Source organism: Saccostrea cucullata, unplaced genomic scaffold (assembly GCF_032062105.1).
Source record: "Saccostrea cucullata isolate Sc308-1 unplaced genomic scaffold, CSIRO_AGI_Scuc_v1 ctg9457, whole genome shotgun sequence".
NCBI classification, from domain to species: domain Eukaryota; kingdom Metazoa; phylum Mollusca; class Bivalvia; order Ostreida; family Ostreidae; genus Saccostrea; species Saccostrea cuccullata.
This window is the reverse complement of record NW_026925080.1, coordinates 5,136-25,379: the sequence shown is the minus strand read 5'-3', so window position 1 is coordinate 25,379 and position 20,244 is coordinate 5,136. Positions and strand designations below refer to the sequence as shown.

General features: G+C 36.0%; 2 protein-coding genes across 3 annotated transcripts; both read right to left on the bottom strand.

The window, feature by feature from the left end:
• Positions 1-5,967: 5,967 nt before the first annotated feature.
• On the bottom strand, positions 5,968-11,519 carry LOC134268016 (small ribosomal subunit protein eS26-like). The gene is made up of 4 exons (XM_062750221.1): positions 11,511-11,519; positions 10,956-11,133; positions 7,029-7,162; positions 5,968-6,052 (listed from the first exon to the last, which is right to left on the bottom strand). The coding sequence occupies exons 1-4, from the start codon at positions 11,517-11,519 to the stop codon at positions 5,999-6,001; spliced, it is 375 nt and encodes a 124-aa protein (XP_062606205.1). The 3' UTR covers positions 5,968-5,998.
• A 5,053-nt stretch (positions 11,520-16,572) lies between these two features.
• LOC134268017 (uncharacterized) lies at positions 16,573-19,090 on the bottom strand. 2 transcript variants are annotated; one of them, XM_062750222.1, is made up of 7 exons: positions 19,030-19,090; positions 18,883-18,946; positions 18,357-18,628; positions 18,141-18,221; positions 17,866-17,988; positions 17,588-17,709; positions 16,573-17,488 (listed from the first exon to the last, which is right to left on the bottom strand). In XM_062750222.1, exons 2-7 carry the CDS (start codon positions 18,926-18,928, stop codon positions 16,723-16,725), a joined length of 1,410 nt encoding a protein of 469 aa, XP_062606206.1. In that variant the 5' UTR covers positions 18,929-18,946; positions 19,030-19,090; the 3' UTR covers positions 16,573-16,722. The 2 variants fall into 2 exon arrangements, with proteins under 2 accessions (XP_062606206.1, XP_062606207.1); XM_062750223.1 differs by having other exon boundaries at positions 18,883-18,940; positions 19,030-19,047.
• Between the last annotated feature and the right edge of the window lie 1,154 nt (positions 19,091-20,244).

Sequence of the window (20,244 nt, the reverse complement as noted above, 5' to 3'; positions counted from 1 at the left end):
AGTAGGACTTAAGTACAGTCTAAAACTTAAGACCGTAACTAGAAGCATACTAAGATTTGGCAATCCTAGCAAAACTTAGGCGGCCGGTAGAGGTGACTTAAGTATATCTTAACTTTCTTGTACATATATTTAGAATTATTTAATGTTGACTTCCGATGTTAAAACATTCCTCTATTCATATTATGCATTAAAGAAAATGATTATCTCCATTTGACGCTGATTTAAGAATTTTATTTTTTCGTTGGGGGGGGATCACTGATTCCAATATCACTCCCAACACAACATACATGTAAATACAAAATTTAATTTTAGGGATACGTCTTAAATTAGTGGGACCACGGTTATAGAAATAAATTTAACACAGTAATAAACCATGGATCTGTATGTCCACTTTGAAAATATGAGTTGAAATAATTTGTTTTAAAAAGGAAAAGGAAGAGGATGAAGACAGTAAGTGAGTAACAGTACTAGCTATTATAAAAAGTATCTGTAAAGTAGAATAAATGTAAAAGTGCAGATTTAGACAGAGCCCACTACAGTTCTAAAAACCCGACTTTTTTGTATCCTTGATTATCTTGCAAATGAGATATAAAACTTCTGCAGTTTTTGCTTCTGACATGCATGGCACGATACATAGCGGGTATTCAAAATGTATTGAACTTTTTAGATTTTCAATTTCAAGTGGATATGCGGCCGATTATCTTTTCTTGTCTGCGATAATAACAGGGTAAGTGAACATTTGTCAAAACAAAAGAGTTACAAAAGGTAAACTGAAAACATCTCAGTTGATAAACAATTGTCGTGAACATTTACAATGAACCACAAATCGCCACTTTCTGACCGTACATTATTTGTTTTCAAACATTCCGAATAATTTATAACATAATTTTAATACGAAATCTAATCTAACATAACTTAAACCGATAGGTAAGGACGTCAATTTTAATGTGATTAATTAAAACCCTAACTGAATCACTTTTAGCAATATATCTATATAAAATCAAAAACCATAGGTTGACTCATATAAATATTTTTAACATAAGTTTGACTTAGCTAAGACCTACCTAAGTTCGTTTTATGTTACGGTTTCTTCTTCTTCCTGTCAAGTGAAGGGCCGCTGCTGCGGCATTTTCTCACTTTTAAGACATACTTAAGTAGTACTTAGTCAGGTCCTAAGATTATGCCTAAACCGTACTTACGACCCTACTTAAGTCAAAAACTTAGCAAGCTTTATGTTACGAGCCCCTGGTCAACTAACCGAAAAATATAGGTCAGATCCATGCAGGATCCAAAGAATCTGATAGTGTGCATCAATGGATATAATTCATGCAAATTGGAAACTGAAACCTGACTGATGACATGATCAAAATATACTACATGCACCTTCCAGACAGCGGGTAAGAGATCTGCTAAAAAAAAACTTGAACTTCTTTAAATTTAGGGACATGCACAGTTTAAGCTAAAAAAATCAAATTTATTTTTTCATTTTTTGCGTACAAATACAGTAAAATTTGTCTAATCCGGACTCTGAGTACTCCGGACTTTTGTCCATTCCGTCCGTAAATTTTAGTCCCATGCACTTCTTTAACAAATTCATTTTTAAAAATTCTGTGTAGTCTGGATACTGTCTATTCTGTATTCCGAACGGCCATACTGGTCCCAACTGATCATAATTAACGGTAATTATTCCCTCTTATCCGGCCACACCTGAGTTACTTCAAAGCAATTAACGCCTTTAGTCGGGAATGTGATAATCTGTGTTTACATTAGCATGATTATTAAAGCCATGAGACGAACTCGGTGAAATGCGGCGGTGACACAGTCCACTTGAAAAATATATTATATGATTAAATTACAATTAAAAAAAACTAACTTTGTTTTAACTCCTTTTAGCACATTATAACATAAACACAAAAATATATGTACGCGATTTACAAATCAAAATATAAATCGGGATCGAAAATCGAACGCATTTCAAAATGGCGCCATAACACTGTTGGGGAAGACGTTATTCTTTACATAAAATTAAAAGTTCAATCTAATAATTAGCACATCGTAAATAATTGTGCATTTCTGTTAATACATTGAATGAGGTCTTTGACAAGCAAAACCCGGTCCGCTTGATAAATAATAGGCCTACATTATGCGTGCCTGTATATTTTGATTGAGGTAACATTTCACCCGACTTTCAAACTTCGTGAACAAAAAAGAAAATACAGTAAGTCATGTGAGACTATCTTATAATTTCTACACTCCAAAATAGTAATTGATTTTATCATTTAATTTTATTTATAATATGTATATGATGTAGGCCTACTTGTAAATAAACACGAAAATTTTCGAAATGTTTATTTTCCTGCATTTTTCCTGCACTCCGGATTCTGTCTAATCCGGCCAAATTTTATGGAACCAGCGGTAGCCGGATTGGACAAATTATACTGTACTTATAATAGAGGTATTTTTAATGATTATCATAAATATGAATCTCAGTTGTCCAGACACAAGACAGAATTAGATCTGTACACCTTTGTTATTTATATATAAGGTCCGTGTCACGTTTTGTTTACATAGGTTTTATATACTAATATGCAGATATTTTCAATACAGAAATTAATTCTTAATACCATTAGACAGTTTTTAGTGTTTTACTGCAACATGTTTTTTTTTTTAATAAATATTTTTCTATGAGTAAAAAAAAAACAAGACACGAGCCTTGTTTACATTATGAAGAATTTTAAGTCATGTATCTCTTTTGTAAATCAACAAATGATGTTCAAATTTTTGCTGATCATTTGAATAGCCTTAATTAGGAACTGTAAACATTGATATTGGTTTTTAAAAAATCAGTTAAAAATGTGTGCATGTTCCTTTAAGGGTTATAATAACTTTTACATAAAAATGTTTGTCCTGTCACCGGATCTTTCCTGAATATTCAGCTCTTTTCCAAGCCTGGCATGTGCGTGATATTGGGAGCCAAAGAATTATTTTCAAGATATATTGATATACACTTATATACATGTCTCTCTTTCAGGTCAGCAGTGTCAGAACTTTGAATACCCGGTATCCTTTTATTATTAATAAACGGAATAAAGTATTTAAAGGCAGCACTACAGAACACAGTTTCAACTGTTGCTCCTTCTTCTTGAAGAAAAAGACTACATGTATTTGTTTTATCTTCTGCAGCCAAAGGTTTCTATAAAAGGCTACTCTCCTCATGAGCCCAAGGGTTTATGGGAAGAGTCACGCGATTCAGGCACGTAGTAACAGGGGGGAACTCCCCCTTTTTTTCCAAACATAACTTTTCTTATTGAAAATATTCATTGAAAGGCCGGTTGCCCCCCACCGCCCCACCCCCACTTTTTGGTACAATAAAGTTAAATTAGGGTAATGTACAGTATTGTATTGGGAAAAATTAGTACTGATAAAAGTGAACTCTACCCCCACCCCAACGTAAAAGGTTTTTTGAGTTTGGGAAATTTTCCTTTTTTTTTTGCTTGTCAATTTTTTCAGGCAAGTATTTAATTAATGAAACTTTCACAGAATTTATAACAAAGTGCAGTTGTGCACCTCCTATTTTTCTTTTTGATCCGACATATATTTCGCGTTTCACATCGCTGTCATTTTTTGAAGGGTACCCATCTTTTATCATCAACTCATTATTTACCACTGAATAAAATAATGTAATCATAATTTCACAAGGTTTATAATAACATTATTATTTGTGCACTTCCATTTACTCTTCTATCCACACTTATTTCAGACGGGCATCCCAGAACAAACATATTTGCCATAATAATCATATGGGAGGCTGGGGTTATCCTTTAGTGAGCTCAGTGCTCACATTACCTCTCCTTTTTTCAGTTTGGGAGAAAAAGTTAAACTAAGAACACTGTGAGACATTTGTTTCCCTCGACAATGATTTGATTTTATTGTAATGAACAAAGAGAGATAACTCTCTTTTGCATCTTTCTTTTTAAATCTCAGTTCACCTCATCAAAATGTGTTCATGTTGACCAGTGATAACAGCCCTCTCTCCATACTTAGTTTTAACATTTATTGGGGGTTGTCAATGTATGTAAAATACTTGTCAAAGATTTTATAATATGCAAAAGGAGATGGGTGAACTTAGCGTGCAGAAAGACCACTAGCTTCAGATATATACAAATCATATTCAAATTGCAATTTAGTATTTAGCGTAAAGTTCTTATCATTGTTTTTTATGAAATCATGATAAACAAAAACTTTTGAGGAAAATTTTTTTCATTAAAATTTATTCTTTTATAAGAAAAAAAGATAATGTGGTATCCATTGGGTTCGAACTCTGGCAATAAAAATCCTGAGTTGCATTCTCTATTGAGACTAGCACGCTAACCACTACGCTATACAAGTCCTAATGAAGTGTGGCATTTAAATCATGTTTGTGATATGACCATTGACTTAAGGGACTTCAAGTATTTCTTGAAAAGATACGAAAGTTATGTCATAAAATTATATTTTTAAGGTATAGTGGGTCATTGCTCCATAATTTTGGAAACCAAAATATGTATGTTTGTATGCAAACTTTGAGGATTAACTCTCAAAAAAAATGGAGAGAAGACCCACTCATATCGAAAAATAGTGTTATAGTGTAAAAAAATGAGTCGTTTCGTCCTCTTTCGTGTGTGTATAGTATTTCATAGCCAAATAACTTCAACATTCATGAGATTTGTGCAAGTTGTAGAGATTTTACATAAAGTATACTTTAATGTTAGATAAAATATGAAGGAAAATTTAGATATAATTGAGATTTAATTTTTCACCTTCATGTTTGTTTCGCTATGGGCTTATCTCACGTCATGTTCACCCATGTCCTTTCTGCAATTTGCTCAAATTTCACCAAGTTTAAAATTATTTATCTATATATATATATGAAATGGCTTATAAAATACACATTGAACAGCATCTTCTCATACTATAATACATGACACTAGTGGTCTTCATTCCATTTCTTTGCAAGTTCATTCAAAAATTTATATGCAAAAATATACATTTTTGGTTAACGAAAACATGGTGCAAAGACCTGAGTGCTATACTTTTGATTCCACCTTTATTATGATAAAAAATTTTTTTTTTTAGCATTTTTCCGAGAAATTTACTTAAAACATATAGTCAAGGGTCTTTTAAACAATAAAATGCTTTCTTTGGTTGTTAGTATGGGATTGAATTTGCAGTTGTTGCAGAAAAAATACATAACCCGCGTATGCGGCTTATGTAAATTTTTTCTGCAATAGCTGTGACGTTCATTCCCGTACTAACATATGTACGCCTTAGTACGTTTCATTGATGGAACAGCCACTGATCAAAAAATCTGTATACAGGTGATATGCCTAGTGTTGTTCATGCACTGATTAATGGCAATGGATTTCTTAAGAAGTAGAGAAAATATTCAGTGGATGTAAATATATCAATGCCAACCTTCATCTGATATGTAGCCTCATGGTGAGCTTGCAGAACATTACCATGCTTTTTAGAGCTAAGGTTTGAATTCCTTGAATACCTCTTAATAATGATAAATTTATCTTCAATAGAATAATTTTGGACAGGACTTTTTTTTCTCAGAAAAGTTTTCATCGTCGGATACCCATACTTATTACTTATACAAGACGAGATCACCCGTGGGTATCCGACAATGAAAAGTTTAATAATTTTCAATATAGAGCACTGCTCTACATAATTGATTCAATAACCAAGTTTTACATACCCGGTAGCACTCGGAACACCTTGTTCACTATCTTTTTGATAAAATATCATGCTACATGTACATCATGCACTGTACATGTAGTTCTTGTGTTAGGGTTTGAGCTGTGGATACCTTAGTCTGGATGATTCAGTCTGTAGAGCACCAGACTAGTAATACAGGGGTCCCGGGTTGGATTCCCAGTTCAGAACTACATTATCTCCTCTGGTTTATAAACACAACTAGAGAGATAAGACTGATCACATTTTATTGAGTACAGAGTTAACGTGTCTGTGCTGGGGCACCAGGGGCTCCGGGGCGGGGAGCAGCATTATCCTGAAAGGAAACAAAGTATTCCATCAACAAAATATTACAGGTATCAATTAACAAAATATTACAGATATTTATTGTAATACATGTAGTACTGAGCAGCATCATCCTAAAACGAAACAAAGTATTCCATCAACAAGATATTACAGGGGCTCCTGGGTGGGGAGCAGCGTTATCCTGAATCAAGACAAAGTATACAATCAACAATATATTACAGATATGTATTGTAATACATGTAGTACTGAGCAGCATTATCCTAAAACGAAACAAAGTATTTTATCAACAAGATATTACAGGGGCTCCAGGGCGGGGAGCAGCGTTATCCTGAAAGGAAACAAAGTATTCAATTAACAAGATATTACAGATATGTATTGTAGTACATGTAGTATTGAGCAGCGTTATCCTGAAACAAGACAAAGTATACAATCAGTAATATATTACAGATATGTATTGTAATACATGTAGTTTTGAACTGAAGCCAGACAAACAGAAGCAACTGACAAGCAATGTCAGTTCCAAAATTGTTCTAATATTCTCTGATGCTTGAACACTATTAGTCATATACTAAAAATAAAAAAAGTATTTATTAACAAATTGTTTGTGAGGCTATAAGGTGTAAAGGCAGTAAAGCTCACTCAGTAAGAATTACTTTCTCTCCTGAATGCAGCCTTAATTAAACCAATTCAAATGGCATATATATAGCCTAAATTTACTTGAAAATCAAAACTTCATACTGTGACAGTTTGTCACTGAGAAACTTTAATTTTATGCTAGGATGAAAACAGAAATATTCTAGAAAAAAAAATTTCAAGTACTAATATATTGAAGAATTTCCAATTTCCCAGCATAAACTCAGATATATAATGCAATTGTTTAACTTGCGGAGACACCCTGATATGAGCCTCCTCCATAAATGTAAGCCTTACCCTCATTGGTCTGAACCTGAGGGAAGTTGATCGGTCAAATGAAATGTAAGCCTTACCCTCATTGGTCTGAATCTGAGGGGAGGTGATCGGTCCTTTCTGGCTTCTCGTGATCTGTTTCTGACAACCTTGGAGTGGATTGCGCAGGAAACACAGTATAACAACTTAGCATACAGCTTAGGCAGGGCATACACTACAAAACACATTAATTATGTTAAACTCTAACACTAACAGGCATCATGCCGCATGCACAATGAATTTTTTTTCAAAGCTGGCACTCAAGTTTTTCTGCACCTCTACCATTTGTTAGATTGATCCCCAAGAGAATTGGAAACTTCCAAGAATCACTCTCCTTTTCGGTGCGCATATAAAAAAACCTAACGAGCTTATTCCTATGAAAGTTTCTTGATGCAGATTTATTATCAAAATAAATATTTTCAATTCTTGCACTGTAAATTTATGTTTCATTTAAAAATACTCTATCCCAGACAGGCTAATATTTCCATTTCTAATTGCTTTCTCTCTGATATCTCTTTCAAAGTTTGTTGATTTCTTGAAAGTTAATTTGCTACGTGAAAAGTTAGGAGCTACAGAGGCTTCATATGCATGTAAATCTCATGCAACTGTCCTTGTGCTTGTCATCAGTGGGCGGGGACTAATGAAATTGATAAGGGAGGCCTTGCGTAATTAAAATGAATCTATTAGACATAATTTATTAAAAAAAAAAATTAAATCTGAATTTACTATTTTATTTCATAAGGAAATGGAAATACAATCAGCGTTATTTTCCCTTATATTACTGGTACCGATAAACGGCACCAGTCCCAATGCCAAAAAACGTTAATTTTTCCCAATTCAACTGTGAAGCAACAGACTACGACGACATCATATTTCTTGTTAAGGCTATCTAAATTTAATTCCCTGGTTCTCAGGCCTATTTTCTCCAAAACAGATGCGGGAGGGCGGCATTTTATTTTTCATTTTATTGGCAATAAAGTAGATGAGGGAGGTATTTTTTTTAATTTTAATTTCCGAATTTTCTTTAACATAAAGATATTTTTTTAATCACAGATATACTTTCCATTTCTGGTCAAAATTTCTGCTTTATCCACTGCTTAACAGCGTGTAAACATCGTAGGTAATGTCCTCGAATGTATTTTCAAACGAAGTTGCCAAAATCTCATTGTAAATGGCTACCGGAAGTGGTATTTGAATACTAAACTACGAAACAAATGAGGTCGGAATTTTTTTTCCCGGATTGGTCTCCTCAATACCAACTTTTTATTTTATCAAAAATTCAATAAAATCGGCAATGCGGCTACCTCAAATCGGATGCGCGCGGGCCTGAGAACTAAGATTTCAATTTTATATGGCTTAAATGAAACATTGTACAAGTTGACCAACTGTTTCACTTCTGCTTAAAATCGACAGTAGAGAAAGTCGTAATTTGGCGGGACCTGTGGTTTAGACAGCATAGTGTCATACATTTTGACAAATTGAAAGCATAAAAATGTAAAAACATGGGACATTGATATAAAAAACGGCAAGTACTTGTTGCTTATTCTTTAAAACAAGCAGTACTGTAATAGGTAATTAAGTTGGAATAAACGCAAAATACGTTGCAATTGCATAAATTAATTGTTTTTCTTCAATGTTAATTTTCCCAATTGAACTGGTACCGGACGCTTTCCCAATGGGTGGAAAACAAGAGGCCCATGGGCCACATCGCTCACCTGAGCACTAAGTGTAGGAAAAAGTAGAAAATGGCTTTTTATTGTAAAGTTTAAATCCAAAAGTAGTCCCATGACCAATCATGGATTTGCTATTTTTTAGAAAATGATTTTTAAAGAATTTTCCTATATATATCTTTAAAAACTTTGGTCGGCCATTTTGGCCCCGCCCTACCCCTGGAGGTCTGACATGATTTGAACAAATTTGAATCTACACTATTTGAGCATGCTTCCATATAAAAATGATGAATTATGGCTTTGTCATTCTTGAGAAGAAGATTTTTAAAGAATTTTCCTATGTATTTCTATGTAAAACTTTGGTCGGCCATTTTGGCCCCGCCCTTCCCCCGGGGGTCATGATTTGAACAAACTTGAATCTACACTACCTGAGCATGCTTCCATATAAATATGATGAATTATGGCTTTGTCATTCTTGAGAAGAAGATTTTTAAAGAATTTTCTTATATATTTCTATGTAAAACTTTGGTCAGCCATTTTGGCCCCGCCCTACCACGGGGGGTCATGATTTGAACAAACTTGAAACTACACTACCTGAGCATGCTTCCATTTATATATATGATGAATTATGGCTTTGTCACTCTTGAGAAGAAGATTTTTAAAGAATTTTCCTATATATTTCTATGTAAAACTTTGGTCGGCCATTTTGGCCCCGCCCTACCCCGGGGGGTCATGATTTGAACAAACTTGAATCTACACTACCTGAGCATGCTCCCATATAAATATGATGAATTATGGCTTTGTCATTCTTGAGAAGAAGATTTTTAAAGAATTTTCCTATATATTTCTATGTAAAAATTTGGTCGGCCATTTTGGCCCCGCCCTACGCCCGGGGGTCATGATTTGAACAAACTTGAATCTACACTACCTGAGGATGTTTCCCCATAAGTTTCATCTTTCCTGGCACAGTGGTTCTTGAGAAGATTTTTAAAATATGTCACTAAATTTTCATTAATTCCCAATTATCTCCCCTTGAATGAGGGCTTGGCCCTTCATTTGAACAAACTTGAATCCCTTTCACCCAAGGATACTTTGTGGCAAGTTTGGTTGAAATTGGCCCAGCGGTTCTTGGGAAGAAGTCAAAAATGTGAAAAGTTTACAGACAGACAGACGGACAGACGGACGCCGGACAATATGTGATCAGAAAAGCTCACTTGAGCCTTCGGCTCAGGTGAGCTAAAAATCGCTGACAATGAATCACTGTCTACTTTGTTGAGTATGTCAGGCACAACAACGATTGTTGGAAACGTGGAATAACATGGCTATGCCTGTTTTGCATATTATCCCACTTTCCAGCTATCGTTGATGCCCTGGCATACTCAACAAACTAGAAGTGATTCCTTAATTTATATTTCCCATTTGGGGAACTGGTCCAATCCTGAAATCCTCTAAAGTGTCTGATCAAAGTAGCAAGTGTAACTTTGCTGTGGGAGTCTATACTCTTCCAAGTTGTCACATCGTAAAAGATGTTAAAGGTAAAGCCAAGTGCTGGGGAATCTGATCATACTGTGAGGAGTTACATTTAGACTAGCTGCAGATCTGTAACGTTATGGTGTTTTATATACCCGGTATTTGTCTTTTACCATTACGCTACAGATCCTGTAATGCAAAAAAGTCGCAATTTATGGCGCACTATTTTTGCGCACTTTTGGGTAGAATTTCTCCACTTTCCAGCATTGGTCACTCATCTCCCTTTAACTCCCTAACTGTACACATATTCTTTAACTAGTCTGTATATTTTATCCATCTCCCAGCCCTTTATAGTCGTCCATACATGTGATAAACTCACTTGATCAAAATTGTTTGTTAGATTGCTGAAAATTTACTTCAAGTGAGTTTATTGTGTGTAGAGACAAATTTAAATATTGGCTACAGAATGTGTCTAGAATTAGCAAGTGAAAGGTAGTTGATTGACCAATGCTGGAATGTGGAGAAATTCTCTACAAAAGTGCGCAAAAAATATTGCCCCATAAATTGCACCTTATTTTTGCACTACGGGATTATGGTCAAAGACAAATATACAAAAGCATAACGCTACAGATCTGCAGCTACATTTCGACGTACATGTTTCCTCCTGTATCGGAGATGAAGGGTGGGGCTAAAGGCAAATGATGAGCCGGGGTGCTAATTACAGGTATTTTCATGATTAATTGGTTGACTAACTTGATTTCAAAGGAACACTCATCTGGTGATGTTACATTACTCACAAGTGACCAGATATTTATTTAATTTTCATACCATCATAAACACTGGCATCAGCGATATCTCTGACGGCAGCAGCCTCTACAATGTTCCTGATGACAAACTTCTTGATGGCCTTATCCTTAGGCACACATCTGGCGCAGTTTGTGCAGCGAACGAACTGCACATGACCACGGCCCTTCTTGCTTCGTCCATTATTCCTTCGTTTCGAAGTCTACGAAACCATCATGAAAATAGATTAATGTAAGTAACTGTCATTTTTAATTAAGCAGATTTTTTTCAGTTCAATGTAGTCTGTTACCACGTGGGGTATTTGAATAAGAAAGGGGGGGTTAAAGATGTTTTTCTTTAGCAATATTCTCAGCAGACAAATTATGCCATATTACATGTCACAACACAATCTTAATCAAATAGTGTTTTAATCAGTCATTGGAGAATATGAAACATGTTTTTCGTGACTCTTATGAAGTATTTTTTCAACGAACATGCGGTTTTCACCCACCATTTTGGACTCTTGAGGAGAAAAAGGAAGTAAGAAAAATTAATCCGCTGCTCGTAAAAGTTATGTAAAAATTTATATCTATCACAGACAACTACCATTTTCTTAAAATAGATACAAAAAATATAAAAAATATAAGTAATCTATTCAAAAGTTTTATTCTAATCATCACATCCAGAGTTCAGGGAATTAATTTTGTTCGCGGACCTCCGTGATAAGGCATGCAATGAATAACTCGTGCAACGATTTATTCCATTAAAATCAAAGTACTATAAGTACTCATGGCAATTAGCATGTGCTAAGCAATTTATGCATGAATAAGTATGCCCATTTTGCTCTTCATCATCTAATTCTTTTTTCGTAAAACTAACGGTATCTACATGTTAATTATAAAACCTGATCACTTATCAAATAGCACAGCCATATAACAGGGTTTCTTGATTGGAAAAAAAACACACATAAGAATACTTCCAAATTTAATAAACATGATATTAGGGCCATCTTTCTAAATAAAATTATCGATATCATCTCTACCCGGAGATATCGTTCTACTTATACCTCTGTCAACGTCTTAAAAGTAGTATGGGCGCGGATACAATTAAGGGCGATTAAAATTAACACATACGTATTTATGTATGTGTGCTAAAGATGCAAGTTGTTTGTCAATAAGAACTAAACCAAGTAGACAAAAAAAAAAACCCTATATCTATTTCTAATATTCATATTAAACAAGTAACAGCTTTTCAGAAAGCTTGCCTGACTAATGCCATCAATATCTATAGAACCTATAGGTCTCATCCGAAGGACCGATCTCCACGTTTCGCTACATGGATTCGAACCCGCGACGTAAAGATGAACACCTCATTACGCGAGTCTAAAATGGTTGCAGAGGATGAAGTCAATAAGGGAAATAAAGTAGTGTAATTGATTTATGCTGGAAAGTCGTGGCTATGTATGTAAAGGTTACATATGATAAATTAGATTCAACGGCATACAGCATAGGCTATGAGGAAGACAGCTAAAAATATGGTAACTACAAGAAACTGGGAATCGTAACGGTTATGACTGACATGCAGAATATGTTAACTAGCTTCCTGGGTATGCTAGAGCATCAACGATTGTTGGAAATAAAGCCCGTTATTGATAATGACCCAACAAACTTAATGGTGATTACATGAATGGCGACAGGCGCAGATTCAGGAAGTTTTTACCCAGAGATGGGGGGGGGGGGGGCACATAAAAAGTATTTGTAAGAGCAAAAAATTAATAAACTCCCTCAATCCTGAATTAAGAGAGGCACTTTCCTAAGTCTATATTCTGATTTTGTAGAGGAAACCTGGCCTGTGTGTGTGTGTGTGGGGGGGGGGGGGGGGGAGGGGGTATTAACAGATGTATATTTGGCCAGTTCATCTTCCTAATAAGTATTTGTTCGTTTCGTTTTTATTACTTTAAATGATGAAATTTCTAAGTCACCTCACAATATCACCGAAATGTTTTTCTTTCCAAAACTCGATTAAGATTCCGACAAAAAAAAACACTCTATATAATTCATGCAGTTTTCATTTCCATTCAATAGAATAGTCCAGGAAAAGGGCGCCAATACTTATACGTGACCTTTCGGCAAATAAATGCATCAATATATTGTATCAGTAATATGGTTAATTTTCTTCTAACTGTTGTTTTTGAAACGCAGGTAACAAAATCCGATGATAATCAGCATGCACAAAATTTTGCTGGCTAACTGTGGCCTCTTAGCTTCGCACATAGGAAATATTGATCCTTAGTTAGTGCCTGACGCCGTGACGTCAGGCAATAAAATCTATTTCCTCAGTATCTCAGTTGATTCGATATGCAAAAACATGCTATATAGACAGTCGTATGAACAATTTCTAAACTGACGTAATTATTGACAAATAAATTGATGCAACAATTGCAAGATCTAGCAGAGGCATAGTCACAAACTTAAAAGTGGGGGGGGGGGGGTTCAACTCCAGAAATTCTTTGACAAGCAAAAAAAAGAAAAAAAAAAAAAAAAAAAAAAAGTTCCCCAAACACGAAAATCCAATTTCATGGGGGTGGGGGGGGTGGGGGGGGGGGGGGTAGTGGCCAACCTTTTTCTCAAAGGCAAGATACTTTCAATTTCAATTTTTCTACACAATTTTAATATACAACTATGTATTAATATTATTTCAAAATAGCTGTGATTTTGTTCTTCATTAAAAAGTGGGGGGGCACAGACATACTCTTGCCCCCCCCCCAGATCTGAAAGTAGGGGGGCTAGTGCCCCCGCTGCCCCCCCTGTGACTACGCCTATGTCTAGAAATTTCAGCAGTCTGGTTTAAAGTAAGTTGTATGGTCGATACAATGACCTTGTCAGTAAATACAATTTAGAAAATGCTGAATGGCGTTTTTCATACCACTTAATTGTTAATACATTATTTATATATGTATACACTGAATTGAAGACGGAATTTTTCCATTTATTTTTCCAATAATTTTCCATTATTTCCTCGATCATGACAAGAGTCAAGACGCACAAGGCGAGTGTGACCGGTCGGCAAGGGATGCTCATTCCTGCATCGCACCTGATCCCACCTCCGATGTTTTGGATCGAGGTTTTAGTTTGCTCTGCTCCTATTTTGTATTTTGATCAAGAATTAAGTGTGCATCGTTTGATGTATCATCTAAGCAAGTTTTGTCATATATTAGGCTATAAATATATACCTTCTTCAGGATGAGCCTCCTCCAAAAACGTTAACCTGTTTACTCAATCAAAAAATTTAGGTCGGATTCCACAACGGAGCAGATCCATTGCTGTGCCTCTTAAGATGTATCAACCATGCAAGTTTGGCCAATATATGTATATAGGACTCATACATAGTAACTTGGAAATGGGACATACACCAAAAACATTAACTCAGTGTTCACTCATCCGGGAAATGTAGGCCAGTTCCAGCATCCAAAACAATTAAGCATGGTAGTACGCATCCTTTGATGTATCATGCAAGGTTCGTCAAAATAGGACTCACGATTACTTTAAAATGAGACCTGCATCCCCCCCCCTAAATTTAATTTGCCGATATCCAGTTTTTCTAGCCTACTATAGAAAATATAGCTAGTACTGTTTATGCTCGTGCCCCTCGATAAAAACGCATGTAAACCTTACTTTTTGCTTGTCGATGTATTTTTTAACAAGAGGCCCAGGGGCCACAGCGGTCACCTGAGCACATCGGCTAGGGAAAAGCACATATGAGATCAGAACTGAAAGTTTACTGAGATACGGGAAGGAGGGGGGGGGGGGGGGCTTGAATGTTAACCCCCCAGGGGATCATGATTTGAACGGACTAGAATCTACATTATACCTGAGGATGATTCCATATAAATATTACTGATCATGGCTTTGAAGTACTTGAAAAGAAGATTTTAAAAGGATTCCCAATATATATTCCTATGTAAAACTTTGGTCGGCCATTTTGGCCCCACCCTACCCCGGGGGTTATGATTTGAAAAAAGTTGAATCTACACTACCTGAGGATAATTTCACATGTGTTTCATCTTTCCTGGTTCTTGAGAAGAAGATTTTAAAAGACTTTTCCTATATATTCCGATGTAAAACTTTTGGCCCCACCCTACACCCAGGGGTCAAGATTTGAACAAATTTGAATCTACACTAAATGAGGATGATTCCACCTGAGTTTCATCATTCCTGACCCAGTGGTTCTTGAGAGGAACATTTTTAAAGATTTTTCCTATATATTCCTATGTAAAACTTTGATCGGCCATTTTGGCCCCACCCTACCCCCGGGGTTCATGATTTGAACAAACTTGAATCTACACTACCTGAGGATGATTCCACATGAGTTTCATCTTTCCTGTACCTATGGATCGTGAGAAGAAGATTTTAAAAAATTTTCCTATATATTCCTATGTAAAACTTTGATCGGCCATTTTGGCCCCACCCTACAACTGGGGATCATCATTTGAACAAATCTGAATCTACACTACCTGAGGAGGAATCCACATGAGTTCCATCTTTCCTGGCCCAGTGGTTCTTGAGAAGAAGATTTTTAAAGATTTTTCCTATATACTCCTATGTAAAACTTTGATCGGCTATTTTGGCCCCACCCTACCCCCGGGGGTCATGATTTGAACAAATTTGAACCTATACTACCTGAGGATGATTCCACATGAGTTTCATTTTTCCTGGCCCAGTGGTTCTTGAGAAGAAGATTTTTAAAAGATGCCATTAATTTTTCATTAATTCATAATTATCTCCCCTTGGAAAAGGGCTTGGCCCTTCATTTGAACAAACTTGAATCCCCTTCACCAAAGGATAATTTGTGGCAAATTTAGTTGACATTGGCCCAGTGGTTCTTGAGAAGAAGATGAAAATGTGAAAAGTTTACGACGACAACAACGACAACGACAGACAACGGACAAATTTTGATCAGAAAAGCTCACTTGAGCCTTCGGCTCGGGTGAGCTAAAAATGAAAGGATTTAAAGGCCATGCATGATGACTAAATCAATTAAATATCTATAAGCTGACTATACGTATTAATAAAATATTGAATAAATTAATTAAGAATTTTTTATAGTTGGGAGTCACCCGGACTGAAAATATATGCCTCCCCCATACCCTTAAATTTGCTTCCTACGGTCCTGAGTTACAAAAACTATCCTACCTGATATCATTAAATTAGGAAGTTAAGACTTCCATTTGGTTCTAATTAAGTCTCATTAATTATCGCTTTTTGTTAAAACCTAAAAGGGTTTTAATTTAAGTAGGCTGGGGGGACAACAAATTAACCACCAGATTTAACTTATTTTTTAGATACGGTATCTTAAGCTGTCAACTATCATTTGGCAAAGAAAAAATTTATAAATTTTAGTTTTAAAATTTGATCATTTTTGTATATCTTTATATGAAGCTCTTCTTTTAAAGGAGATCGAAATAGTCTGAAAATGGCTGCCACCCCAGCCTCTTTAAAAATATATTTTATTCTAAAAAGGATTCAGTCTTTTCGAATCATAAAATTAGCGACAGAAACTCTTTGCAGTTTAACAACGAATGTAAATGGCAAACATGTATAATAAGTAAAAACACAAACTGTAAACCATATTTTAATTAACATGGTAAGAAACTAAAAACAACCACATTGTAGTATTTTATTCGATAACATTTTCAAAGATAACTGAAATTTGCTTTACTTTCTTTCATTAAGCAAGCGCTCCACGGAATATTATTTCTGCATAAGAATATCGGGACTGAGCTACAATTTTCTAGATTCCGGTAACTCGCAGGTCAACCGTATGTCGTTCCTTTACTAGACTGTAAAGAGAGAAGAAGCTTGGCCTTCATTTGAATGTTTCCTGGTACATCTAGTTTGTCATAAGATTTAAGTCGGTCACTGAATTCTTTTGAAATCTGAAGGTGCGGGTGTCCGAACCTCAGGTTAAACAAAGCTTGGTCGATGTCATGTTCCACAACAATCCAGTGCTGACCCAAAACAAAGGGGTCATAGTTAAGGTCAGAGGTCGACACCGGGGTCACAGACCTAAGAGCTTGCTTTTCCAGCTCACTGAAAACCTGAGGCACAGAAAACCCAGAATATCGACGACCAATCTCCTTCAGAATCAATTTGTAAATTTCTAGTCGCAACATTCGAGCCTTTCGCCTGACGTTTTCATCCGGGTGTTTTTCCCACAATTTGAGGTCATCGCCAAGGCCGTTTCTATTGGTGATCATCATTTGATCTGTGTAAAGGTCATTTTCCACCGCCTTCATTTCGTCCATGATGTAGTCTGTTTTTAATTTGTCAATTTGCGGTGATATTGACTTGGCGTCGTTAAACTGGAGAAGATGAAGGGCGTACATATGGTCTTCTGACAACTCCTCTATCTTAATTTTTTTGTCCTTATACTGTTTGTCAAGGTCATGTAACACCTCCATTACGATGGCTTCGATTCTTTTACCGCGCATGTTCTTGACCTCCTGGTTGATCTCAACCAGGATTTCCTCTTCAACCCGCGCCCTGAATTTGGGCATTAGTTTGTGTTCCTCTAGAAACCTGCAACGATATTTGTAATCAAATGTGAGACTGACATCACCTCTTGTATTTGCTAAAGAGAAGAGAAATGATAGAGAAAGAAAAACTTTCACATCTTACTCGGACTGTCTTCTGTAGACTTCCGGAATGAAGGACATGACGTCATCGGCGGCAAACTCTAACATCTCACAGGTCAAAGGTCGCTGTGACCAGTAGTCACCCATTTTCCGAAGGTACATGTCCTACAAAAGACATATTAAAGGTTCAAAATTATCCATTTATATATACAAGTATTCATATTCGAGCACTCCTTTTATTGTGCATGGTGGTAGTGATAATTGATGCCCGTAAAATTTGACTTCAACTGTAACATTTTTTTTTGCATTTTTCTCCAATACCTTGACATCTGTCCTCCAGCCATAAGGATTTCCGGTCCCAGAATAGCACTGACAAATATCAAACAGAGTCAGACGTTCTGGTAACTTCCGGCCCTCAAATTCCCGGATGACTAGATGAGCTATCTTATAATCAAAACGTGTAAAGTAGTAAATCAATCTTGTCTATATATATAAAACTTATAATAAACTTTATCCATAAACCTATTAAGTAAATTTCTAAAGTTTAAAATCTACCATTATGTATTTCTATAAGTGGCATTCAACGTGGAACTTACTTGAGTATCGAACACGTTACGGAGACGAACAGCAAACTGTGTAAATAAAGCGGCACTTAAAAAACAACATGAAAAGGCCACCTGAAAACAAAAATGATATGGATTAAACGATCTCATTTATCAGCAGTGTTTTTGTCGATTTTTTTAACCGCGTTATTTATTCTAAAGTAGTTTAACGTGTTTAAGATATCATTATTTATAGACAGGGTGACTTACTTTGAGAACTTTTGTGTTCTCCAGAAGGAATCGTAGCCCTCCTTTGTCGAATAGTCGGTTGTTCACCAAACAGTCAAACGCATATACCTTCCCGTAGAAGGTGCCCACAAGGAGTAGTGTCAGCGGTCCCTCCCGCCCCAGGGCCACGCCCTCCCCCGACACCGAGATGATGCATTCCCTCTGAAGCACGTGCACCAGCTGTCGACACCGGGAAATCTCGGTCACCACTTCCTTCTCGTGGTATACACTGGGAGATGAGGGCCTCAGAAGATCTTACAATACAAAAATATCATTAATAAGCAGAAATAAATATATATTGTAATGTTGTTTTCCCATACAAAGATTTTGTGTAATGCTTTTACTTAAGCATTGTTAACCTTGATCAAACTGATACCATGTCAGAGGGCAAAAATGACTTTTGACATCTTGAGAGGTAAAAAAGTCATCAAAGCAAATGCAAAAGGCGGCTTCTGCCTAAAAATAGCCGTATCGCAAAGAGAGAGAGAGAAAGAGAGAGAGTTCTTACCTAGCCTGGCACCAGGAAATATCGGTATGTTATGAAGGTCCGCCATGTGGCAAGTCACCTGAAACTATAAGTATTGTTTTCATAACAGTCACATTTTGATCCCACGTACAAGATCCGATGACAATTTGTTTAAATGCAGCAATATACCTTTCTTTCTGTTTACCCAACAGGTGCGCCGTCAACATAGGACTTTACATAGTTACAGGTGCCCTCTCAATAGACTGCGCGCCTGTGTCGATATATTGTGATGTGCTCTCTTTATGATTCCCTAAAACATTCAGTTCTTCCACCACAGGGCGATCAGGCAATCGATAACGCTATATTGAAGTCTCCTATTGTCTTTTACTGTCAGCCATTCAGACGAATAAAATTTTCTTTTGAGAGAACAAAACTATTGAATGCCCTTATTCAAAGTGATTTAAAGTGTATTAAATATATATATCACTGAAAATAAATTTAAATCTCCCGAGCATAAGAGCGTTAAGCTAAATCTGTTACGAGACTAGGTATGAATACTTTATTAATAAGATTTGGAATTTTGACAACGATATTTACTCTCGGAGCACTTTGCTAATATTTGTGTTTATAGATCTATCTGTATGCGGCGTAAGGGGTAGGTGACACAGTCACTAATGCTTGTTTTTAGAAGGTATATTTGTATTCAAGCATCTTCGCTAACCAAGGGTTTCTGATAGCAAAAATGAAATTCAAGCGACATAGCGCATCTCTTCAACAAACGACGACCACAGATGAACAGTCCAGCCACAAGGAAAAATAGCTTATCCACGCAGGAATTTGATATTCAGGAGGAAATGAAAGACGGGCTTGCAAACTCTAGCTTGACTTGCTTATCATTGAGATAGCTGATATAGATGTCCAGCAGTGAATTCACTGCATCCCTCAGTTCATGTAATATAAATTTTTGCATTAGTGTTAAAAATTTTCCTAAAGAAATCTATTTTACAAAAATTTTAATATTAATATACCTTGCGAGACACAATTTTACAAAATATATAGGTCTTTATTAACTTTGATTATTTAAAGGAATAAACTTATCTATCCCAATAAGAGTTACCTCTCTTGTCAGAGGGTCATGAACCTTAAGGGCGCACTTGTTTCATAGGTCGGGTCAAGCCCGTTGATACTTCCGGAAGCGGGCAAGTCACTTAATTGTTTCAAATATTTTTAAGCTGCCGGACGGTCAGAAAGTAGCCCGCATCGCCCGAAACATTTCGAGCGACTAAATGAAAAGCAATATGGCGGTAAACGGAGGTAAAAATTTTCTTGAAGGTTAAATATTCGTTTTTTTATCATTTGCAGTAGTTTCATTTTCAACGAACATGCAGTACTGAGATAATAAGT